Source organism: Hippopotamus amphibius, chromosome 13 (assembly GCF_030028045.1).
Source record: "Hippopotamus amphibius kiboko isolate mHipAmp2 chromosome 13, mHipAmp2.hap2, whole genome shotgun sequence".
Classification (NCBI taxonomy): Eukaryota; Metazoa; Chordata; class Mammalia; order Artiodactyla; family Hippopotamidae; genus Hippopotamus; species Hippopotamus amphibius.
In genome coordinates this window covers 39,105,010-39,131,816 of record NC_080198.1, presented here as the reverse complement: position 1 = coordinate 39,131,816, position 26,807 = coordinate 39,105,010, and the positions used below count along the sequence as shown (strand labels likewise).

The 26,807-nt window shown below is 41.0% G+C and overlaps 1 protein-coding gene across 1 annotated transcript; it reads left to right on the top strand.

Annotated features, from left to right (window-relative positions):
* Window positions 1-378: 378 nt before the first annotated feature.
* ZNF589 (zinc finger protein 589) lies at window positions 379-25,678 on the top strand. The gene is given in 7 exon segments (XM_057704596.1): window positions 379-444; window positions 21,181-21,369; window positions 21,371-21,675; window positions 21,677-21,742; window positions 21,744-21,777; window positions 21,779-21,926; window positions 21,929-25,678. Coding segments are annotated over 7 exon segments (906 nt in total). The 3' UTR covers window positions 22,027-25,678.
* The last annotated feature ends 1,129 nt before the right edge of the window (window positions 25,679-26,807 follow it).

Below are 26,807 nucleotides of genomic sequence, written 5' to 3'. Positions count from 1 at the left end.
GGGGATCAAACTCGTGTCCTCTAGCATTGGCAGGCGGATTCCTTAACCACTGCGCCACCAGGGAAGTCCCAACCCTTGTACATTCTTAATTTTACTTCCTGTTAATTAATATCTAACTGAATAATGAAGAAATCTAAAACACTTTCCCATCAGACACAAGGTTATTGTTTTGCTGAGATTATATTTCCCTTTAATCCTTGAAAACGTCTTTTTGAGATGAGCTGTAAGTGTCAAATACACATCCGATTTCAAAGAGGTGGTTGGGAGGACTTCCCTGGTTCCCAAAGCAGGGGGCCCCAATTCCATCCCTGGTGGGGGAACTAGAACCCACATACATGTGGCAACTAAGAATTTGCATGCCACGACTAAGAAGTTCGCATGCCACGACTAAGAAGTTCGCATGCCACGACCGAAGATTCCCACAAGCTGCAGCGAAGATTCCACGTATGGCAACTTAAGACCTGGCGCAGCCTAAATAAGTAAATGAAATAAAGAAATATTTAAAAAAGAGAGAGAGAGATGGTTGGGGAAAAAAGAGTATAAACTATTGGTAACTTTTTAATATTGAGTATGTGTCAAAATGATATCTTAGATATGTTGGGTTAAATGTTATTAAAATTAATTTCACCTTTTAAAAAACTATTTGAAATGGCTGCTAGAGAATTTTTTTCTTCTGGCTGCACCTCCAGTGCGGGATCTTAGTTCCCCGACCAGGGATTCAACCCGTCCCCTCTACAGTGGAAGTGCGGGATCTTACCCACTGGACCACCAGGGACATCCAGGAAATCTAAAATTACATATGTGGTTGGCACTGTAGCTCTCACATTACTCTTGGATAGCGCTGCCCTGTGAGAAGGGATATTTTTGCATCTGGCAGAGCCTTCCCTGCCTCTAGAGGAAGGATTCCTAGAGAAGCTGGTATGTCTGGAGGGCGTTTTTACCCTGTCTTGTCAGAGGGGTCTGTATCTACCACATTGCATGTTTCTGTTGGAGGTTCCTGCAGAATGGCTTTTTCATCCCCTTTCCCCCAGCCACCGTGAGCCTTCCTGGGGTGGGTTATGCTGTAGAGAGAAAAGTAAGGACATGATGGTGATTTGAGAGCATGAGATTGGAGGAGGATGCATCTCTCACAACCAAGTGTCTGCTGAGACTTATGTTTTCTTTTCTGCCAAGGTGAAGAAGATTCTCATGGTTTTAGAAGCCATGTTTGCAATTTTAATAAATACTGAACTGCCGTGTAGATAGTAGTTTGCTTCTACCAGTTATTAAAGAGGCATTGTTACCTCACTGACTTGAGAGGCCATATTTGCCACACGCTATGATTAGATTGTCCTTACTTCCACCCACCCATCCATCCATTCATTCATCCTTCCATCCTTCTTCCTCTGCAATCTGAATTGTAGATATGACTAACCTGTAATTGACCCACATCATGAAGGAGGGGGGAAAAAAAACCTTAATTGCTTTTAGCTGTGTAGATTTTTTGGAGATCACTTGTTGCCAGAGCATAACCTAGCTTATCAGTCAGATAGTGATCCTTTTCTCCATGTCACTCTGAAAAGGCTGGGTTCTTCATTGTGAATTCTAGATGTCTGGTCACTCTGTTTTTTCACTCAATCATTGTTGGATAGGCATTTATTGATGCAGATTAATGAAGCTGCTCTGACACCAGAAACTTGGCGCTGCCACTTTGGAGTGATATAATCTTGTGAGCCAGTGACTTAACCTTCCAGTTCTCTGTTCCTTCTTTTGTGATATAGAGGGAGCAGCAGTATTTATATCGTGGCTGTGTCATGAAGATTAATGAAACAGTGGACTTAGCACGGTGTCTGGTACATGGTACCTGTTTAATCAGCGTTAGCTACTACTGATAGTTCTGGAAGGAGAAGAGCTGTGTAGAATGTTATGCTGCAGTAATAAATGACCTCAAATCTCAGTGGCAATCTAACAACAGCAATCTAACTGGAATCCTATCTAACCCTTAGTGGATTAGCTTTGGCTCTACTTTGTGTCCCTTCAATCCATGACCAAAGGTGAAAGAGCAGACCTTATGAGGGCGAGGAGCACTGTGACAAAGGGAGAAGAGCAAGAGAAATGAAACTGCATGGAGGCTCTTATAGTTTCTATTTAGAAGAGAGACATGCCATTTCCACTCACATTTCACTGGTGAGGCAAGTCACATGCATGTGCCTGATGTCAGTGGGTGGGAAAGTGTAACGTCTGCAGAGAAGGAACACAAATACTTGGGAATAGCACAGTTGACTCTGAGGAATTTACCCTAATTGCTAGGATTACAAAAAAGTCTGAAGAATTGTATTAAGCACTGTCAGGACAGATAGCTGGGGCAGTCATGGGGAAAATAGGAGAAGTCAGAAAAGGACTATAAGAACATGAAGTTATGTCTGGAGGCTTTCTTCTCTCTGTTCCAGTTTTTATAGATTGGTAAGGACAAATTGGCATAATCTCAGGGTCAAAGTTTCCCTTCAACTTCCTCTCTCCTAAAAAGTCATATTGAAGGACTTCCCTGGCGGTCCAGTGGTTAAGACTGTACTTCCACTGCAGGGGACATGGGTTTGATCCCCAGTCAGGAAACAAAGATCCTGCATGCCACGCAATGCAGCCAAAATAAATAAATAGTCATATTGCAAAGAGTTCAATGTATGCATCCCCTTCTTGGTATTCTGTTTCGTTACTCTATCTATTGCTGCGCTAGTGCTAAAGCAATTTTACTTACAATGGCTTGACGGTGTGTTGTCATATTTTAGAAGACAAGTCTTCCTTTCTGGTCTTTATTTTCATAATTTTCTTGACTATTCTTATATAAGTTCTTTAAAAGAATTTTAGAATTATCTTGTCTAGATCCAAAAAATTCTGTGTTGTGATTTTGATTGGTGTTGCATTGAGTTTATTTAATTTGGAAGGAATTGATTGGCTTACAGTATAATTCACCTTGTCCAGAAGGCTTCAAGCTGATTGGCCTCCAACCCAACAGAAACCGACTAGCTGTTAAATTGAAGGTGGATTGTGCAGGCAGTGAAACATGAAATTTAAAAAAAAAAAAAAAAAAAGGGAAAACAGGACCTGAAGACACACAGCTGCCATTTCTGATAACTGTCCACCACCTGAATGCCAAAAGTCAAATTGCTGCAATAATGGCAAAGACCTCAGGAGAGAAGACCAGAGTCCAGAGCAAATAACTTTGGACATAACAAACAAGTGCAGTCTAGAAGAGGGCTTGGCAACCTTTTTATGTAGAGGGCCAAATGGTAAAAATTTTAGGCTTTGTGGGCTACATGGTTTTTGTAGCAATTACTCAACTCTGCTATTGTATGAAAGTAGCCAGATAGGTAAATGAATGGACATTGCTGTATTTTGATAAAACTTTATTCATGGACATTGAAATTTGAATTACATGATTTTCATGTGCCATGTAATAATATTCTGTTTTTTACTTTTTCAGTCATTTAAAAATATAAACACTCTTCTTAGCTCATGAATGGTATAAAAACAGGCAGTAGACCAGATTTGATCTGGGCATAATTTGCCAACCCCTGTTCCAGCACTTAGCTCTTTGTCCAGTTGTAGGGACGTTTCTGTCTCCTTTTGCCCACTCTTTGAGGGTGGGCTCTACCTCTGCCTGATGTGCCAGGACCAGTTTAATTGAAGGGGAGCAAAACTGAAGAAAGTATAGACAGTAACCACCAAGCTGAACTTTAAAAGGAGAATAATTTTCCCTGTTGTCACGAATGGCAAAGATGTTTTGTGGTAGAAGGGATCTGAACTAGAAGGGATCTCGGACTTCTTCGAATGCTATGCAGTGTCCACCATGGACAGAGGTACCTGCTGGTGAAGTCCTGGGCTGTGCCTGTCATCTCCAACACCTCTTGCTCCTCAGTGGTCTCATGCTGGGGAGAAGGGATGACACCTAAGAGTCAGTTGAGGAATCCTCAACTGTATGAGGCTTAGCTCAGCTGTGTGAGGCTACTCCGTGTACCTCAATTTTCCCACCTGCTTAGTGGGATCAGAGCCACCTGTCTCTCTCTAGCAGGGGGAGGCTCTGAGCAGACTGAGGAGCCACCTCCTTTCCTGGTGTGCTGCTCAGATCTAGCCACTGGGAGCAGCCAAATGTGGTACTCATTTTTTTCTTCTAAAACTTTAGAACTTGCAATAGTAAGATTACTGAATTTTCCCCCCTCTTGCATTTACCAGTCAGAAAATCAGTAGCTAAGTCACTCAAACCACAGTGCCGATTTTTTAGAAAATTACCCCAAATCCTTATCAAACAATACTATAATTTTTTTAAGCTCTTTATTGGAATATAATTGCTTTACACTCTTGTACCAGCTTTTGAGGTACACCAAAGTGAATCAGCTGTATTTATACATATATTCCTATATCCCCTATAATTTTATTTTTAAATTTTACGCTGTCTGCTGCTTCATTTTTTACAGGGATGTGAAGTCCTGGATGAATGTGTAGTTTAGGGATGTTTTAAGGTTTTGTAAGGAGTAGGAGGCTACATTGTATAAATGTCTTTCTTGAATCAGGTAACATTCTCCTCGTTTACTGCAGAAGCCAGGGTTGCTGCTGGGGTCCATTTAGAGTGTTTCCTCAGATGGTGATTAATTTCAACAGGGCTGACATAATCACTTTGAGGACCTTTTTATTCTCCTCAATACCAAGGACAAGGCCACCTTGTTAAAACCCTCCCATTGATCACCCTATAACCCTCAGAGGAGCCCAAGAAGGGGTGAGCCAAATTATAAGCTTCCATATATCTTGTAGACAGGTATGCTTTATCAGTAGCTCCCTCTCTTTCTCACCGAAGTGAAGGATGTCAAGGAGGAAGCTTAGGGCTGCTGCTAAGACCCTCCTCTGGTGTTGCACTCCCTTCCACAGGGATCAGAAGCATGTTCTTTTTGTTTCCTCTCATTGAAAAGATGGCAGGGAAAGCTTGAACTTCCACCCAAGATGGTTTTGTTTGTTTGTTTTTATTGGAGTATAGTTGATATATAGTGTTGTGTTAGTTTCAGGCACCCAAGATGTTAAAGCCTTGCCTTTTAAAATTCCATGGTAATTTGTTTTGTTTTTTTCTAAATTTATTTATTTATTTATTGGCTGTGTTGGGTCTTCGTTGGTGCACACGGGCTTTCTCTAGTTGCAGCAAGCAGGGGCTACTCTTCGTTGTGGTGCGCGGGCTCCTCATTACCGTGGCTTCTCTTGTTGCAGAGCATGGGCTCTAGGCGTGTGGGCTTCAATAGTTGCAGCACACAGGCTCAATAGTTGTGGCACACGGACTCAAATAGTTGTGACTCACAGGCTCTAGAGCACAGGCTCAATAGTTATGGCACACAGGCTTAGTTGCTCCGTGGCATGTGGGATCTTCCTGGAGCAGGGATCGAACCCATGTCCCCTGCATTGGCAGGCAGATTCTTAACCACTGCACCTCCTAGGAAGTCCTGGTAATTTGCTTGTTTGTTTGTTTGTTCATTTTTTTTTAAGTTTTTAGTTTATTGTTTATAATAAACTGCATATATTTAGAGTGTACAATTTGGTATCCCAGTCTCCCAATTCTTTCCCCCCCCAACCCTCCCTGCTTTCCCCACTTGGTGTCCATTTGTTTGTTCTCTACATCTGTGTCTCTATTTCTGCCTTGCAAACCAGTTGATTTGTACCATTTTTCTATACTCCACATATATGTATTAATATACAATATTTGTTTTTCTCTTTCTGACTCACTTCACTCTGTATGACAGTCTCTAGGTCCATCCATGTCTCTACAAATGTCCCAGTTTCATTGCTTTTTACAGCTGAGTAATATTCCATTGTATGTATGTACCACATCTTCTTTATTCATTCATCTGTTGATGGACATTTAGGTTGCTTCCATGTCCTGGCTATTGTAAATAGTACTGCAGTGAACATTGGAGTGAATGTGTCTTTTTGAATGATGGTGTTCTCTGGCTGTATGCCCAGTAGTGGGATTGCTGGGTCATATGGTAGTTCTATTTTTAGTTTTTTAAGGAACCTACATACTGTTCTCCATAGTGGCTGTATCAATTTACATTCCCACCAGCAGTGCAAGAGCGTTCCTTTTTCTCCACACCCTCTCCAGCATTTACTATTTGTAGATTTTCTGATGATGCCCATTCTAACTGCTGTGAGGTGATACCTCATTATAGTTTTGATTTGCATTTCTCTAATAATTAGTGATGTGGAGCAGCTTTTCTTGTGCCTCTTGGCCATCCATATGTCTTCTTTGGAGAAATGCCTGTTTAGGTCTTCTGCCCATTTTTTGATTGGATTGTTTGTTTTTTTGATATTGAGGTGGATAAACTTTACATATTTTGGAGATGAATCCTTTCTCTGTTGATTCGTTTGCAAATATTTTTTCCCATTCTGAGGGTTGTCTTTTCGTCTTGCTTATAATTTCCTTTGCTGTGCAGAAGCTTTGAAGTTTCATTAGGTCCCACTTATTTATTTTCATTTTTTATTTCCATTATTCTAGGGGGTGGATCAAAAAAGATATTGCTGTTATTTACGTCAAAGAGTGTTCTTCCTATGTTTTCCTCCAGGAGTTTTATAGTGTCTGGCCTTACATTTAGGTCTTTAGTCCATTTTGAGTTTATTTTTGTGTATGGCGTTAGGAAGTGTTCTAATTTCATTCTTTTACATGTAGCTGTCCAGTTTTCCCAACACCACTTATTGAAGAGGCTTTTTTCCATTGTATATCCTTGCCTCCTTTGTCATAGATTAGTTGACCGTAGTTTATCTATGGGCTTTCTATCCTGTTCCATTGATCCATATTTCTGTTTTTGTGCCAGTACCATACTGTCTTGATCACTGTAGCCTTGTAGTATAGCCTGAAGTCGGGAAGCCTGATTCCACCAACTCCGTCTTTCCTTCTCAAGATTGCTTTGGCTATTCGGGGTCTTTTGCGTTTCCATACAAATCGTAAAATTTGTTATTCTAGTTCTATGAAAAATGCCATTGGTAATTTGATCGGGATTGCATTGAATCTGTAAATTGCTTTGGGTAATATAGTCATTTTCACAATGTTGCTTCTTCCAATCCAAGAACATGGTATGTCTCTCCATCTGTTTGTGTTGTCTTTGATTTCTTTCATTAGTGTCTGAGTACAGGTCTTTTACCTTCTTGGTTAGGTTTAGTCCTAAGTATTTTATTCTTTTTGTTGCAATGGTGAATGGGATTGTTTCCTTAATTTCTCTTTCTGATCTTTCATTGTTGGTGTATAGAAATGCAAGAGATTTCTGTGTGTTAATTTTGTATCCTGCAACTTTACCAAATTCATTGATTAGCTCAAGTAGTTTTCTGGTGGCAGCTTTAGGATTTTCTACGTATAGTATCATGTCATCTGCAAACAGTGACAGTTTTACTTCTTCTTTTCCAGTTTGGATTCCTTTTATTTCTTTTCCTTCTCTGATTGCTGTGGCAAGGACTTCCAAAACTATGTTGAAGAGTAGTGGCAAGAGTGGACATCCTTGTCTTGTTCCTGATCTTAGAGGGAATGCTTGCAGTTTTTCACCGTTGAGAATGATATTTGCTGTGGGTTTGTCATATATGGCCTTTATTATGTTGAGGTAGGTTCCCTCTCTGCCCACCTTCTGGAGAGTTTTTCTCATAAATGGGTGTTGAATTTTGTCAAAAGCTTTTTCTGCATCTATTGAGATGATCATGTGGTTTTTATCCTTCAGTTTGTTGATATGGTGTATCACATTGATTGATATGCATATATTGAAGAATCCTTGCATTCTAGGGATAAACCCCACTTGATCGTGGTGTATGATCCTTTTAACATGTTGTTGGATTCGGTTGGCTAGTATTTTGTTGAGGATTTTTGCATCTAAATTCATCAGTGATATTGGTCTGTAGTTTTCTTTTCTTGTACTATCTTTGTCTGGTTTTGGTATCAGGGTGATGGTGGCTTCATAAAATGAGTTTGGGATTGTTCCTTCCTCTGCAGTTTTTTGGAAGAGCTTGAGAAGGATGGGTATTAGCTCTTCTCTAAATATTTGATAAAATTCACCTGTGAATCCATCTGGTCCTGGACTTCTGTTTGTTGGAAGATTTTTAATCACAGTTTCAATTTCATTACTTGTGATTGGTCTGTTCATATTTTCTACGTCTTCCTGATTCAGTCTTGGAATGTTATACCTTTCTAAGAATCTCTCCATTTCATCCAGGTTGTCCATTTCATTGGCGTATAGTTGCTTGTAGTAATCGCTTATGGTGCTTTTTATTTCTGCCATGTCTGTTGTAACTTCTCCTGTTTCCTTTCTAATTGTATTGATTTGAGTCCTCTCCCTCTTTTTCCTGATGAGTCTTGCTAGAGGTTTATTGATTTTATCTATCTTCTCAAAGAACCAGCTTTTAGTTTTATTGATTTTTACTATTGTTTTCTTTGTTTCTATGTCATTTATTTCTGCTCTGATCTTCATGACTTCTCTCCATCTACTAACTTTGGGTTTTGTTTCTTCTTCTTTCTCTAGTTTCTTTAGGTGTAAGATTAGCTTGTTTATTTGGAATTTTTCTTGTTTCTTGAGGTAGGATTGTATCGCTATAAACTTCCCTCTTAGAACTGCCTTTGCTGCATCCCATAGGATCGTTGTGATTTCATTGTCATTTGTCTCTAGGTATTTTTTGATTTCCTCTTTGATTTCTTCAGTGATCTGTTGGTTATTTAGTAGCATATTGTTTAGCCTCCATGTGTTTGTGTTTTTTACAGTTTTTTTCCTGTAATTGATTTCTAATCTCATAGCGTTGTGGTCAGAAAAGATGCTTGATACGATCTCAATTTTCTTGAATTTACCAAGGCTTGATTTATGACCCAAAATGTGATCTCTCCTGGAGAATGTTCCATGTGCACTTGAGAAGAATGTGTAATCGGCTGTTTTGGATGTAATGTCCTATAGCTGTCTATTAAATCAAGCTGATTTATTGTGTCATTTAAAGCTTGTGTTTCCTTATTAATTTTCTGTCTGGATGATCTGTCCATTGGTGTAAGTAGGCTGTTAAAATCCCCCACTATGATTGTGTTGCTGTTGATTTCCTCTTTCATAGTTGTTAGCATTTGCCTTATGTATTGAAGTGCTCCTATATTGGGTGCATATATATTTATAATTGTTATCTCTTCTTCTTGGATTGATCCCTCGATCTTTATGTAGTGTCCTTTCTTGTCTCTTATAACATTTTTTATTTTAAAGTCTATTTTATCTGATGTGAGTATCGCTACTCCAGCTTTCTTTTGATTTCCATTTGCATGGAATATCTTTTTCCATGCCCTCACTTTCAGTCTGTATGTATCCCTAGGTCTGAAGTGCGTCTCTTGGAGACAGCATATATATGGGTCTTGTTTTTGTATCCATTCAGCCAGTCTCTGTCTTTTGGTTGGTTCATTTAGTCCATTTACATTCAAGGTAATTATTGATATGTGTGTTCCTATTACCATTTTCTTAATTGTTTTGTTGTTGTTTCTGTAGGTCCTTTTCTTCTCTTGTTTCCCGCTTAGAGAAGTTCCTTTAGCATTTGTTGTAGGGCTGGTTTGGTGGTGCTGAATTCTCTGAGCTGTTGCTTGTCTGTAAAGCTTTTGATTTCCCCGTTGAATCTGAATGAGATCCTTGCTGGGTAGAGAATTCTTGTTTGTAGGTTCTTCCCTGTCATCACTTGAAATATATGGTGCCACCCCCTTCTGGCTTGCAGAGTTTCTGCTGAGAAATCAGCTGTTAACCTGATGGGAGTTCCCTTGTATGTTCTTTGTCGTTTTTCCCTTGTTGTTTTTAATAACTTTTCTCTGTCTTTAATTTTTGTCAGTTTGACTACTATATGTCTTGGCATGTTTCTCCTAGGGTTTATCCTGCCTGGGACTCTCTGCGCTTCCTGCACTTGGGGAGCTATTTCCTTTCCCATGTTAGGGAAGTTTTCAACTATAATCTCTTCCAGTATTTTCTCACGTCCTTTCTCTCTCTCTTCTCCTTCTGGGACCCCTATAATGCAAATGTTGGTGCATTTAACGTTGTCCCAGAGGTCTCTTAGGCTGTCTTCATTTCTTTTCATTCTTTTTTCTTTATTCTTTTCCGCATCAGTGATGATCACCATTCTGTCTTCCAGCTCACTTATTTGCCCTTCTGCCTCAGTTAATCTGCTATTGGTTCCTTCTAGTGTATTTTTCATTTCAGTTATTGTGTTGCATATCTCTGTTTGTTTGCTCTTTAATTCTTCTAGGTCTTTGGTAAACTTTTTGATCTTTGCATCCAGTCTTTTTTCAAAGTCCTGGATCATCTTCACCATTGTTATTCTGAATTCTTTTTCCAGAAGAGTGCCTCTCTCCTCTGCATTTAGTTGTTTTTCTGGTGTTTTATCTTGTCCCTACATCTGGTACAAAGTCTTTTGCCTTTTCATTTTCTCTGTCTTTCTGTGGCTGTGATTTTCAGTTCCACAAAATGAAATACTGCTGATACTACTTGATACTGCTGTCTGCCCTCTTGTGGAGGAAACTATCTAGGAGGCTCGTGGGTGCTTCCTGATGGGAGGGGCTGATGGTGGGTTGGGCGGGGTGGGCGGAGCTCAGTAAAACTTTAATCCAATTTGGTGGGTGGAGCTCTGTGACACTTTAATCTGCTTGTCTGCCAATGGGTTGGGCTGTGTTCCTACCCTGGTGGTCATTTGGCCTGAAGCGAACCAGCACTGGAGCTTACAGGCTCTTTGGTGGGTCTAATGGTGGACTCTGGGAGGGCTCACACCAGTGAGCACTTCTCAGAACCCCTGCTGCCAGTGCCCCTGTCTCCTCAGTGAGCCACAGCTGCCCCCCACCTCTGCAGGCAACCCTCCAACACCAGCAGGTAGGTCTGGTTCAGTCTCCTATGGGGTCACTACTCCTTCCCCCGGTTCCTGGTGAGCACACTTTTTTGTGTGTCCTCCAAGAGTGGAGTCTGTGTTTTCTCCAGTCCTGTGGAGGTCCTGCAATCAAATCCCACTGGCTTTCAGGGTCTGATTCTCTGGGGATTCCTCCTCCTGTTGCTGGACCCCCAGGTTAGGAAGCCTGACGTGGGGCTCAGAACCCTCAGGAATTCTGTGGTATAACTGTTCTCCAGCTTGTGAGTCACCCACCCAGCATTTATGGCATTTGATTTTAACGCGATTGCACCCCTCCTACCGTCTCATTGCGGCTTCTCCTTTGTCTCTGGATGTGGGGTGGTTTTTTTTGGTGAATTCCATTCTCTTTCTGCTGATGGTTGTTCAGCAGTTAGTTGTAATTCCAGTGCTCTTGCAAGAGGGAGTGAGTGCACGTCCTCCTACTCCACCATCTTGATTTTCTCCTCCAATATGTATTTTATACTTTGGGTTATAACCCAGTATCATTTTATTTTGTTGCTTATATTGTTTCAGGAGCTCTTTAGTTGGTTCCTGTGTCCCTTTGACATACTCCCATTATTGTGGTTTTTTGGGTTTTTTTTTTAAGCACTTCCTTACTTTCTGGCTCTACAGTGTGCTCCAGGCTCATTTTGTTTATGTCTTGCTCCAGTCGTCAGATCAGCTGTTGCTCCTTTCATTGGAGAATAATATTAGAAACCAACATCTGTATGCTAGGTGTGCTCTTTGCTACTGGAGTGTCATTGCTTCCAGGCCATCTCAGTTGACAGAGCAAGGAAATGTGATTATGTATAATAACCTCTTTATATACATGTGTATAAATATTTGTTTATATAATTATATTAAGCTAAACATGAATTCGTTCAAATGCCTCCAACTCTAATCCGTTACCACATGGATTATTCTATTCTCCTCACCTTGCTTATTTATAACCTCCCACACCAGCAATGAGAAACCTGACTTCCACTATCCACAATCCATTCACTTAATTTTTCAATCCCAGTTTATTAGTATAATGACTTCAGAATTGTTTACCTGTGCCCCCGTGGAAAACAATTTTATCAGTTAGCATATAGTACTTATGTATGTACAGTTCCTTTTGTCTGCAGACTCCACTCATTTCCAGAGTTACTTAGATCAATGCCTTTTTCCTCCACCACCTTTAGCGAGGTTATTTCATATATTTGTAATACATTTTTTTCACATTCTGCATTCCATCCTGGGATCCCCTGACCTCCTAAATGAAGTTTTTAGATTTATACACATTAAGGTTTATACTTTGTGCTGTAAGTTTCTGGGGTCTTGACAAGTGCATAGTGCCATATATCTACCAGTGGAAGCGCAGACTCTTAACCACTGGACCACCAGGGAAAAGTCCCTAATTTTGCTTCTTTAGCCTGTTTTTTAGGTGGATTACATTGATTGCTTTTTAAGTGTCCGAACCAGCTCTGCAAACCTATAATAAGTCCCACCTGGTTGTGTTCTGTTATATAAGGTGTTCTCTTATATTTTCTTCTAAAAGTTTTATAGTTTTACATTTAAATCCAATATCCATTTCAAATAATTTTTTGTATAAAGTATGAGGTTTTAGGTTGAGGTTCATCTTTTTTTTGCCCATGAATGTCCAATCGTTCCAGCACAATTTGTTGAAAAGACTCTTCTTCCTCTGTTGAATTGCTGTATTCATGTTGGCTTTGATGTTTTCATGTTGATGTATTTGATGTATTCATGTTGGCTTCTTTCTGGGTTCTCAGTACTCTTTCATTGATTTGTGTCTATTATTCCACTAATACTATGCTGTTTTGGTTATTATAGTGACCAAATAGTAATAATTTTAATATTAGGTATAGTGACTCTCACTTTGTTCTTCTACTTCCTTTGCCTTATCATATAAATCATAGAATAAGCTTGTCTGTATCTACAAAAGAATCTTGTTGAGATTTTGATAGGAATTGTTTTAAATCTATAGATCATTTTGGGGAGAATTGACATCTTCACTAAGTCTTGCAATCCATGAACATGTTTCTCCATTTAGTTCTTTGCTTTCTTTCATCACCATAAAGATTCTGTACATGTTTTGTTAGACTTATGTTTTAACTATCTCATTTTTTTGGAGTGATTGCAAATGGCATTATGTTTTCAGTTTGTTTCTATATGGTCATTGCTAGTATATCAGAATGTGATTGATTTTTGTTTGTTCGTCTTGTATCTTTTGGCCCTTGTGGACTCATTTATTAATTCTGTGATCTATTATGTAGATTATTTTGTATTTTCTTTTCATTTTTTTTTAAGCTTTTTATTTGATATTGGAGTGTAGCTGATTAACAATGTTGTGATAGTTTCAGGTATGCAGCAAAGCAACTCAGCCATACATATACATGTATCCATTCTTCCCCAGACTCCCCTCCCATCCAGGCTGCCACATGATATTGAGCAGAATTCCCTGTGCTATACAGTAGAACTTTGTTGGTTATCCTTTTTAAATATAGCAGTGTGTACATTGTCAATCCTAAACTCCCTATCGCTTCCCTCCACCCTTCCCCCACTGGTAACCATAGTTCATTCTCTAAGCCATAGACAACCATGTTATCTGCAAATAGGGACAGTTCTGTTTCTTCCTTACCAAATGTCGATGCTCTTTATTTCATTTTCTTGTCTTATTGCCTTGGCTGGAGTGTTTGATTACTTTCTGAGAGCCAAAAATTATTTATCTTTAAACTCAGTTCTCACTTAAATATAAAACATTATATTGCTTAATTATAATAAATAGTAATAACAGATATTTACTTCATGTCAGACATTAATATAAGCACTTATTAATTCATTTACTCCAACAACCCTGAAAGTAGATGTCATTATCAAACCCATTTTATAGATGTAGAAACTAAGACACAGAGAGGTTATGTGAGTTACCCAAGGTTACATATTTCATAAAGTAGTGGAGCTGGGATTTAAATTTGTGGCATTTGGCTCCACAGATTGGGTTCTTAACTTATCCATTGTGCAAAAATCCTGGCTTTTTTTCTAGCTCAGCCAGTCTTACACTTAAGTGAGGGAAGCAGAGGGGGAAGAGAAAGCAAAAAAGAAATGGAGAAGTTGCTGGAACATGAAAGACACAAGGCTTGAGCAAGAGAATGTATGAGACCTGTGATGTAAGAAGAATAGGGGAAAGATTAAGACTGTGAGGACCAGAATATGCCAGAAGAAGCTGGTCATGGAAAGCCTGAAAGGGCCAGCAGCCCACACCATTGCCCCCATAGGTCTTGGCTGCCTAATTGTGAGTCCCAGCTTGTTGTCTAGACATACTAGGGTGAGTCAAAAATTATCTGCACTCTGGCTGTGGAATCTATAAAAGTTTTAATATAACCAGAGTGTGGATAATTTTTGATTCACCCTTCTATGTCTTCCCTCCTACACTACACAAAGCCTGATGTGTATTTGACATCCCTCCCCAAACCCACACATCCAGTGATTTCTGTATTTATACCTAGTTTCCTACTCTCAATTCAGCATCATTATTATTCTTTACTTCTTTTGCCACTTCTGTGTATTGGATTTTAAATCTATTTCAGAATCCAGCTCTGAAGCAAGACTGACTAGAGGCTCTGGCGTGATAACCTTGTGGCTCACTCTACCATCTCAATCCCCTGTGTTCTTTGATGTGGCAGAAGCTTAATTAGTTTAGCTGTAGAAACTGAGGTACGCATCACCAACTCCTCGGGTGTGAAAAACCACTTAGAAGGTGGGCTAGAAGACTGAAGTAGACCTGAGAATAGAAGGAAGCAAGTAGAAGATAGGCTTTCAAGATAATCGAAGACAGGCTGAGAATGATGTACATGTCCCCTCAATTCCACAGACTGAAGGAGCTTAGTAGTTAAAAATCTAGGGCAAGGCGGCAGTGACACAGACAACCCAGAGGTTGAAGCAGGTGGTAACAGATTAAATAGTGCTTGAATTCAATAGAAGTAAGTAATCTGGTGACTACCATGAGACTTGAGGGCAACACCACCTTTCAGGCATAACTAAAGAGAGAAAATGCCACTGATTCTAATGAGAAGAGAGCTGATGAGAAAGCATGTGGTATGGTTCTAGTATGCAGAAATTTGAAGCAAGGTTTCTGAGACTTGGAAGAAATAAAGAGGTGAAAGAAAACCTGTGCAGGATGGAAGAAAAAGCACCTCGCAATGAAGAGAATAAGGACTCTGGAATGTGAAGGACTATTTTCCAGTCCTGTTGTTTTCTTATTGTTTGAGGAAGTTCTCTCGGCCTCAGTGTTCTTTCTCTAAAATAAAGACTTTAATATCATTCTTACAGTGTTGATCTTGGGATGTAGTTCCATAAAATGTAAGTATGTCCCTTAAAAGTTTTTTCCATAAATCGAGGTTAAATTTCACGTATCTGGAAATGCCATTCTCAGGAACACTACTTGCTATCCTCACTGCCAGCTACTTTATATATTCAAACATTGCCCTGCACGTCGCGTGAGGGGTTAGGGGGCTTTAGAAAAGGCAATGTCAAAATACATACAGTGATAGGGATCTCATAAATCCCATTTCTCAAGCAGAGTAATCTTGTGTGTGTGTGTGTGTACATGCACAGGTGTGTGCCCAGTGACTTTTATTAAGCTGGCCGGATATTTGATATATATAGTAATTCTTGACCAGGCTGGTTCACTACAGTGCCCCACCTTGCCTCCTTTCCTGTGCTCCCCATCTCACTCAGGCCCCACACACAGTAGGCACCTCTCAGAACCCACACACGTGACTGGTTCAGGCAGCAACTGTTCACCCCTAATGAATGCTCTCAGGTGCAGGTCTTCAGAGTGGCTGATAATTTGGCAGTTAACCAGGGGGCTGAAGGAATACAGTTTGAATCCTTTGATAAAGCTTGGCATGCTTTTTGTTCAGAGAAGTATATCTGAATCAGTGTTAACAAATACTGACTCTAGACCTGCCATGAGGCACTCACATTTTTCTCTATAGTCCGAGTTGCCTCTTATTTTTGCTCTAATCATCATTGTTTCTTAATGCCCAGTGTAAACCCTGCCTCTCTGCTGCCTTTCCTTCCTTCTGTAGCTTGTCTTCCACTCTCCCTTCGAGTTTCATCCATTATGAGTTGTCAAATTCATATTCCTGAACTCTGCTTTGATGTTTTCTCATTGATTCAAAAATAGTTTCCCCAATGAAATTGTGTTTTAGGGCAAGGAGTGTGTCTTGTGGGTTAGTCCTGCCTTCTACATGTTACAACACCAAGCCAAGTGTGGAGTGATGCCCTCAGATCCGTTCCCTATGTAGCAAGATTATTCAAGACCACCAGTTCCATTCTCCATGTGAAGATTGATGGTGGCTTGATGGAAATTGACGAGTGTGAATTTATTGGTTGGTTTAGGGCCCAGTGAAATTCAGGGATGTGGCTGTGATTTTCACTGAGGGAGAGTGGAAGAGACTGAGCCTTGAGCAGAGGAACCTATACAAAGAAGTGATGCTGGAGAATTCCAGAAATCTAGTCTCGTTGGGGGAGGATATGTTCCCTTCCTTAATTTTTCCATTCATATATTTATTGACCGTATAGCCAGACAGTGTGCTACTTAGAACACATCACATTTTTTGGTCATTCTAATATAGTGACATGGACATATACAATAAATAGCATCTATAAGTAAATTATGTATGTTATAGGATAATAAGCTCTGCATGGTTTTAAAATATGTATAATATATACAAATGTAAGTATAGCAGAATAAGGGGGATCCAGAGTGCCAGGGTGTAGAGGCAGAGTTGGGCAATCAGGGTAGGCCTCTGTGAGGAGATACGTGTGAGCAAAGGCTTGAAGGCGGTAAAGAAGTTAGATATATGGATGTGGTGGGAGACGATTCTAGGCAGGGGAACAACCAGAGCTGAGACCCCGAGACAGGAAGCCAGTGTGATCGGAGCACAGAGAGCAAGGAGGAAAGGAAGGGAATGAGAGAGGCCCTCTGTCCTAGAAGTTAAAAAAAGCTTATAATGTATTTAAATCTGTCAGTTTTGTGTTTTATACGTTTTTTGATATCATGAATCATATTTTTGTTCATTTATTTAAAACCTGAAACTGATTATTTGTCTAGGTTGGTAAATACAAAATTATTCTGGGTGTTCCTGCATTCTTAAGAGTTCTATTTTCAGAGTTGCACATAAATTTCTGTCAGAAGCTTTTTCAAGATTTTGCTCTATTTGGCGTAGCTGTGAATTAAGTAGTTCTGATTTGTTTATTTTTGTCTGCTTGGATCTGTTTTGTATTGCTTTCATCTGTTTGAATTGGCCCCATTTCATGCCATTTGGCGTCTGACCTAGTTTCTCCTTCTGTCTCAGTGAAGATTCACCCATTTAAATTTGCTTTCAGCTGGCCAATCTAATTTGGTCTTGTTTTTGTCTTATTTCATCTGGTGGTCTTCTTCTCTGTCTCTGTGCTCATGCATTTCATTGATTCTGAGAACTATATTAAAATTATCTCAAATTAAATAGATCTTTACATGGAATTTTGGATCCTTTTGGATCCATTTCAGGCTTTAAACTGTTTTGCTGACTTGATTCATCCTTCCTTTTCTCTGTATATCTTTTTTCTTTTATTGCTGTATTGCTTAAAACAAATCCCAAATAATGTGACATACCACTCCTAAATATATCACAATGTAACTAATAAATAAGGACTTTTTTTAATATAACCACATTATCAGTAGTGCTTCAGTATCATCTAACACTTGGTCCATGTTCAGATTTACCTGATCATCTCAAAAAAGTCTTTTTTGCAAATTTGAATCAGGATCCAGACAAGATACACACATTCCATTTTTAAAAAATGTTTCTTAAATCTGTATCAGTTCTTCCTCCCTTTTCTGGTTTTTCTCTTGAGTCCATGGATCTGTTTATAATGCTCTGAATCTAGAATATAAATCTATTTTAGGTAATATTATAAAGTAGTTTTACATAGCAGATTGTAAATCAAGGGAAAATAGTTTTGAACGTTATCAAGAAGTATTCATCAATATGAAAAACATGGGAACTCCCTGGTGGTCCAGTGGTTAAGGCTCGGCACTTTTACTGCAGTGATCCACATTCAGTCCCTGGTCAGGGAACGAAGATACTGCAAGCCATGCAGTACAGCCAGAAAAAAAAAAAAAAATCACATAACCAGTGCCATTGCTGGTTGTAGTGTTCGAGTTACCACCCATGCAGTACACCTGTGTCTGTCACCAATAGAGTATACACATCATCAATAACGCACATCCATGTCTGTCTGCATTTATAACTGTCATGTCCATAGTGCTCTGCCTATAGCTATAAGCATCTGATTGCTTCATGTCTTCTAATGTAGTCCTTCCAAGAAATTCATATTGAAATACATAGTTTTATTGTAAATTACTTTCCTTTATTTCTCTTTCATATTTTGATTAAGGCATTACGTTATTTTCTTAAAATTCTGTGTATGGGGACATTTTATTAAATGAATCTCATTTCAAGACAGTAAATGAGATGTTACAAAACATATACTATGAAAAGGAACCTTTGATTCTGGCAGTGTTGAGAACATATCTGTCTTTTGCCTAACCTTTTAAGTTCTTTCTTAATTAACTCTGCTCCTATCATTTGTTCACTCAGCAGTATTTATTAACTATTAAATGTTAGGTCCAGTTCTGGGTTCTTGGAATATACCAATAGTATATCTGGGAGAAGGGTGTTCCAGCCATTGGAACCAGCCAGTGCAGGGCATCAGGAGGGAGGTCAGTGTGGCTCACAGTGGAGTAGAGAAAGCCAACAGGTTATGAGAGAATGTGAACCTAGTGGGCCACTCTCAAGCCTTGGCTTTTACTCTGAACATTATGGGTTTTTTGAAATTAAGTGAAGAATTCTATTTATTAGGAATGTAGAATAAAGAAGGAAGAGATTGGCATTGGTTTTAGTCACCTGCTCCCACCCCATTCTTCTGTTCTTTTTTTTCCCCATTCTTGTATTCTTGATCCCAGGGCAGAACTCTTATGGCTCCAGGGAGTACTTCCTCTGGAACAGCATGGCTTGACCACCCCTCATTCTGTCCTGAGAGAGTCAGTGCAGTTGGACTGGGTGTCTGGAAATCTCCTGATCAGGTCTGGATGGCTTTGTAGTCCTAGGCTGTGGTCAAAGCCCAGAACACCTTCTGTCCGCAGATTTAGTTGATAAGCCAAATTTGGTTAGTTTTTCGCCAAAGAGATTGATTTGTGTCAGGGGGTTTAATTCTCACTGTCTTCTTTTCTCCAGAGACCCAGTCAGAGCAGCAAGAGTCCCATTATTTGCTTAGAAGCTTTTTTTTTTTTTTTTAAGGACAGATTTAGTAGAATATAAACCCTTGTATGCTGATTCGTTCAGGGTTATCTGTGGTTTGTAGTGTTGAAGACCACATCCCGAACCTGTTTTGTTTCTTCTTTCTTTGTGACTGTGACCAAGTTACTTCACCCCTCTAAACCTCAGTTTCCCCATCTGTGAAATGATAATAGCAGGATTAAATTTGATTTTTATGTAAATCACTGTATAGGAAAATGCTAGGCCCATAGTAAATGCTATTTATTTTTGTAAATAATAATAACTCTTACAACCCAAATGTCAGATAATAAAACAAAGGCCACCAGAACTTACTGAAAAAATTTTGTTTATTTAATTGTCAGACAAAGGTATAAACCATTAAAAAAATTTTACTAAATAGTTCACAGGGAGAGAAATGTCAGGGATGTTTAAGTCGTAGAAGGCAGTTTTATTTTTATGGCATTTGTGCCATAACTAGCATTCTGCATAGGGTGGAAAGAATCCATGGGTCTGTACATGTTTGGTTAAAGCAATCCTCTTACTTATTAGTCATGAAAGAGTCTTCAGGTAGTGCCAATAAAGAGTCTGGCCTCTTGGGATTACGAAAAGTTCATGGTTTATCATCTTCAGCTAGTTAGAAACAATTATGATTCCATTTTCATATTTCTTAGATAAGAGCAGTAAAAGTAAAATTTCTGTATATGCTGATTTGTGGAAAATCAGATCTTGGACTGATTTGGGGACCAAGAGCCAACATCATTTAAGTCTGTGTGCCTGTCTTCTGCTGAATCTCCACTTCCTAGTAGAACTTGACGGTGTATTGGTCCTCTAATAGAAACCTGTTAATGAAGGGGAAAACTCACATGAAGTTTCACATTTTCTCTGGTTAGCCACTGTCCTCTACTCCCTTCTGCATTGGAGACATCCAGAATGAGTGACTGCTACGTCAATCTACTCTGTCTTCTCATAGGAAAAGTCACAAAGAACATGCCCATATAGGTCATAAAGATTGTTCTCTCCTGTTGGAAACAAATGGTTGTAGCTGTGTGTGTCAGAGTAAGTGGTTATAGCTTAGAAGATAATTTTAATATAAGTGCAGATACACAGAAAGCTGAAGATGCCTCTGATGCTTACATGGAAGATTATTTATTGGTATGGTATGTAGAATAATAGGTTCTGCTGTGGAGGGTTTTTGGGTTTTGTGTTTTTTTTGATTCAAGTAAAAGTTGTAATAAGTAAAAATTGACTACAGTACATAATCTGAATCTAACCACAGGAAGCTGTCAGAAACATTCTATACGTATTCTAGAACATGAGGAATATTCCTTAAAAAAAGACCTCTATTCTTCAAAAATGCCAGTCTCATGAAAGAGACACTAAAGGAAACTAAAAAAACATGGTAACTAATTGTAATATCTGATTGTAGACTGAATCCTGTACTGTAGGGAGAATGCTATAAAGGACATTATTGGATCAGTTGACAAAATTGGAATATGTATGCTAGTTAAAGTATTATGTAAATGTTAAATTTACCAGAGTTGATAACTGTATTGTGGTTATGAAAGAGAATATCCCTGCTTTTATGAGACACACACTGAAGTATTTAGGGGTAAAGGACATTGATGTATGCAGTTTACTCTCACATGATGCAAAGAGAAAAATACATACACATATACATGTCCACACATACACATATATAACATACAAATGTTAGCAATAGGTAGTTTGGGTAAAGGGTACAGAGCTCTTCTTTGTATTGTCCTTATTCTTGCAACTTTTTTGAACGTTTGAAGTAATTTCCAAATAAAAAAATCAAAAGAAGTTGAATGGAAATACAGGTCTGGTGAAGCATGTCTTGGAGAGACATTTAGGGTTGTGAATGATTAATGTGGGCTAGATCTTACTATAGGACAAGGAGGAAAAGCCCAGCCAGCCCTTCCTATGACTACTTTGACTGAAAACTTTCTTTGTTCAGCAGATTCAAAGCCAGAAGTCCATCCCTGGCCCCTCCTGCCCTCTGGCCTTTGGCAGTTAGCAGCTTCTCAGCCAGCATGAACTCTGCAGTCATCTTATTGCAGATTCATGTGCAGGAAATCAGCTCCAACCAGGGGATCCCCACCCAGATGACCAACAGCAGCAGCAGCAACAACATTCTGATAAAAACCACTGGGGGGGCCAAAGCAGAAGATCAAGGAATGGGAGTCTCTACACATTTGTTCTGGAGTACAAATGAGAGGGTGACTTAAGTGGTTTACTCTAGCCCACCCCAGGGACCACCAGTAAGCTCTCAGGGAAGTAATAAAATGTTGAAGGTGCATCTCAGTCCAGCCCAGAGGGTATGCTCTGGGGAAGCAGGCAATGTTTCTGAGAGGGTATAAATCTTAGGATTTGGAGCAGTCAGATTTGGAGAGTGTGGACGAGGTTTTAGCCAGAAGTTAAACCTCTTCAGACACAGGCTGTCACGAGGTGGGGATATCTTCTGTGTGCAGAGAGTGTGGGCGAAGCTTTATCAGGAAGTCACATCTCAACAGACATCAGAGGACATACAGGGGAAAAGCCTTATATATGTGCAGAGTTGTGGGCAAGGCTTTCTAGATAAGTCACCCCTCCACAACCACCAGAGTACATGCTCAGATGAGAAGCTTTATATATGCAGAGAGCGTGGGCAAGCTTTTAGCTGCAAGTCACACCTCCTCAGACATCAGAGGACACACACAAGGGAGAAGCCTTTTGCATGGTGTGTGGGCGAGACATTAGTGAAAAGTCAGACTTCATTAAGCACCAGAGGATTCACACAGGGGATAAGGCCAAGGCTTTAGGGTGAAATCACCTCATCACACAGCACAGGACACATTCAGGTGAGGAGCCTTTTGTTTGCAGGGAGTACAGGTGGAGTTTTAGCTGCAAGATAATCCTAAACACACCAGAGGACACACACAGGTGAGACTTCAGTCACAAGTCAACTCTCAGCACGCATCAGAGGGTACACTTCGGGGAAAAGCTTATGTTTGCAGGGAATGTGGGCAAGGCTTTAGCCATAAATCAGCCCTCCTCAGACACCAGAGAACACACTCAGCAAAAAGGCTTAGGTGTGCAAGGAGTGAGGGTGTGACTTTAGCAACAAGTCAGCTGTCAGCCACATCAGAGGGCACACTCAAGGGAGAAGCCTTGATTGTGAGGTAGGTGAAGCTTTAGCTGGACATCACTCCTCGTTACAGAGCAGAGGACATGCTCAGGGAGAAGCCTGACAGGGAGTAAGGGTAAGGTGGTAGCTGGAGGTGACCTTATATGAAACACTGGGAGTCAAATCTCTCCACCATCCATCACCAGCCCACTCAAGCTCTGCAAGGGCTTCAGAAATAGTCTTCTGACCCCTTACACACTCTGAGTATGAAGATGGCAGAGGTCTAGCCTCTGTTTTCAGAGGTACCAAGTGATGGTCCTCTTGGAGAAGTGGTCTTTGCTTCTTCTTACTTCCTTCTGCAACTGTGTCCTTCTATTGGCTTCTATGACACTTTCCTATTCTACTTTTGTCTCTGTCTCTAGCCTTTGATGCATCCTCTTCTACCCCACCTTTAGGTATTACTCAGGGTTCAGTCTCGCCCTCCAATCTGAGGGACTCCTTAACCATGTCTCCTTCCTAACCCTCCAGTTCCAAATCCAAGTCCCTTTAACCACACCCCCAGATTCTTCAGTCTCAGGACCTAAACCTCAAAACCATGCTATTTGGCCCTCCAGTGACAGCAATAAGGTTACTAGCAATGCCCCACCATTAGCCTTCCAATACCATGTTGTAGGGTTTTTAAACACAGCCCCTCCGGAGCCCTTCAATCTCAATGCCCCGTCTTTTAGCCACACTCTGACATCAGTCCTCCAGGAACGGTTTTAAGGCCCTTTGAACCAAACCCACTCTCTCTTACTTTACATTCCGAGGGCCCATGTGGCCCAGATTCCTGGTGGTTCACCTCACTCTCTTCTTGGTCCTAGCATTGTATGTCATTGGGTATACCCTGGAGGACTGTCTGCTCAAGCTCCAGTGTCTTTATTTGCCACAGAGCAGGAGAGAGATGTTTCTGTAATCCTCCCCGCCCCCCCGCCGCCCCCCCCCCCCCCAAAAAAAAACTGGCTTGGTTTGGGGCTGGAGGAGAGATAAAAGGGGTTGTTGGTCCAGATGCCTCTGTCCACAGCCTCTCACCTGGCAGTGGTTTGTCTCCAAGGTTAGCCTGGTTGGGGGTAAGGGCTGGGAGCACCTGGAATGTAGTTCCCCCCCCACCACACTTCAACTCAGGTACTACTGCCTGGTCTACCACCACAGTGCTGCCCCTTTATCCATGGCCTTAGCTAAAAGCCATAGAGGGAAGTCTGTGTTTTCTCTAGGGGTTGCCGAGCAGAAAGGCCTCGCCCCCCTACCCATCATTCCACATGACCTCAAAGCTGCTTCCTGACAGGGCAACAAAAATGGAAAAATTAACAGTCTTACACCTTGCTTTAAACATAATGGGGGAAAAAGATTTATTTTCTCTTAAAATCCATGCAGAAATTGTAGAGACAGCACACAAGTCTGGCCCAGCAAGACAACTTTCAGGCCCAGAAATCAGGGAGAGATGCAGAGGGGACTTCTGTCCAGGTGGGCGCAGATAGCTTTGGGTGCCTTCCAGTCAGGAATCACTCCTTCCTCAAAAAAGGATTGAAATCAGGTCTATAGTGGCCCCATCTCTGCAATGGTAGGCTTGAGATGTTGTGAGATCTTCATAAAAAAGGATGTGGGAAGAGACGGGTTGGGAAAAGGAGGCGAACACTCCCAGGACAATTGGGGTTCACAGAATTTCCTCCCAGGGAGGAATAGCTGGATTTCTGCTGTAGGGGCTGGTGGCTCATTTCTGATGGGTGACAAGGCATCTCAGACTCAGGGCTGCAGGACCTGGTAAGTAAAACTGAGATTAAGGCAGCCCCTGTGTTCTTGCTGGCCTTGTCCTTCAACCTCACCCCGAAAGCACTTTGTCCCTTTCAGGGTAGTTTCATTTAGCCCTCCAAATGCCTCGCCTCCTTTTCTTGATCTTTGTCCCCCGGTGCAGATTTTTCCCTTTGTTTCCCAAATTTTCTTTTAATGTTGAAGTGCCTGCAGGATGGAACAGTGGGGAGGAGGGACCTCTTTGGCTTTGGGAGGGACCAGAGAAGGCACCCAAGGGGCTACTTGCTGCATCTGCTTGTTTCCCAACTTCCGTGGGGATGAGGATAGAACCTTTCAACGTCAGCTCAAGTTGCTGTCACTGATTCCCTACCTTCTGCCTCCCTTAGTAATAGAGGCACCCCCACTACTTCACCCCACTTTTGCACAGTTTTAACATGTCAGGGGATCTGCATTTAGAGCCACTTTCCCAAGGGGCTTTGTGGGAGTGGTCTCTCGACTCCATCCCAGGGGTCCTGGTTTTCTGCAGCTGTTTTCATCATCATTCCTTCCTCTCCCTTGCCTTGTTACCCCTATTTTCCATGTCTTAAGAGGTTGTGGAGAGCCCTTCATACCCTGACCTCAGTAATACCTATTTCTAGGCCTTAAGGTGAGAGGTGGAATTTAGGCCCCCACAACTGGCTTCTGTTATTCAGATGCCAGATGCTAGGGTTTGCCTCTTCAGGAGAGGAAGAGAGGAGGATGGCAGTGAGGCCCAGGCATTTATGAATCTTAAGGGGATCATGGGCTCTCAGAACCTTGAGTCCCAGACTCATGAATCCTAAGTGGCTCCTGGAGAACTGGGGTAAAGGCAGCCTCAGATTAGGCATCCAGGGCTGCACATTTGGGCAAGTGAATCCCGCTCTTCATCTTGACCTTGGATGATTCAAGGGCCCGTGTTCCTTAGGGCCATATATGACCAAAAGTAAGCCTCTGGGAGAATTTGGGGAGTGACGAATTCATGGGAGGGAATTCTTGGGTAGAAGAGTGTTTGAACTTGGAGATTCCAGTTTCATGAGAAAGGATTTTGTGTGGTGGAAGGCTGACAGGTGATAAAACTTGTGAATGTTCTAATAGACAGTGTGAAGAGGTATCTGTCCTTTGAAGTATCCAAATTTTGCTGGATTTCTATTTTACTCCCTGCTCTCAAGCTGAATCTGTACTAAAGGTATTTTTAAATTATGTTTTAATGTATTTTATTCGATTTTAAGCAAAACATACAAATGTAGAACTAGAAAACAAATGTACTTGATTTCAGGTTGAGACAAATACATACAGCCTACTTCTGTAAATAATCATTTTTAAATTTTGGAAGTTATTCTCATAGGAAGTAATGGTCATATGGAGGGTAGATCTGTGTCTGGGAGATAGTAGTTGCACAACATGCAGCATCTGTTGCGATTTTGTCTTCCTGCTATCAAACTTATCTTTGGAAGATGAACTTCAAGATGAAGTTCTTGAAGTCCATTTTTCAGTCCAGGGCTCTTTCCTTTCTGTCCCACTGACCTTGTCTATTCTCAGTTTTCCAACAGCCATTAAGTCTTTTTTTTTTTAAATAATTAAATAAATAAATTTATTTATTTATTCATTGGCTGCATTGGGTCTTCATTGCCGCGCGCGGGCTTTCTCTAGCTGCGACAAGCCGGGGCTACTCTTCATTGTGGTCTCAGGCTTCTCATTGTCGTGGCTTCTCGTTGCAGAGCACAGGCTCTACGTGTGTGGTCTTCAGCAGTTGTGGCACGTGGGCTCCAGAGCGCAGGCTCAGTATTGTGGCGCACGGGCTTAGTTGCTCCACAGCATGTGGGATCTTCCGAGACCAGGGCGCGAACCCATGTCTCATGCATTGGCAGGCAGATTCTTAACCATTGCACCACGAGGGAGGCCCCTCTTTCACTTTTAAGTGGCTGCCTCATGGCTCAACCAAAGGAGCTTTGGTTTCTGAGTGTTTTCACTCAGACAGTTCTGTCTTCATTGCTGACATTTACTTCAGCTTTGGAGACAGCTTGGCTAAGGATCACCTTTCCACTCGGCTGCAGAGCTTTCTGTCCCATTGTCAGAGCATTCTTCCCTTCTCTCCTGGAAGAGAGTAAGCAACAATCAAGGCCACATCTAGGGGCTTGTTACAATCCTACCTCTCACCACTCAGCCTACAAATTTTTATCAACAGGTAGGACAGTGGGCCCCACTGGGCGAGAACATTTGCTGATAGATCCCAGTAACACATCCCTGGAAGTGGCCTGTGGGATCCTTTGTCCTTCTCCCAGAAAGCCATAAGCCATGTCTTTATCACAGCATCACATCCTCATTGCCAAATGAGCATTCATGGATGCTTAGGACTCATGGTAGATTGTCCCCAAGTAAAGAAGAAAGACAAGGAAAAAAATCCAAATATATGATGTTGGTAACCAGAGCTTACCGGTCTTACGTAGGTGAAAAAATCAGAAATGTGGATAATTTGCCCACGTTCACACAACTCATAAGGGGTGGTACTTGGATTCAGCTTGGCATTCAGGAATAAGGACCCGAGGTAGCACATTGAAGGTGTCCAAGGTGGAAACCTCCATGATAAGGCGCTGCAGAAATAGCACCTGGCAAAAATTTGTGCTTTCCGTGCCTAGAAAGGCCCTTCTGGCTTAGAATTCCTTGTTAACTGAAGG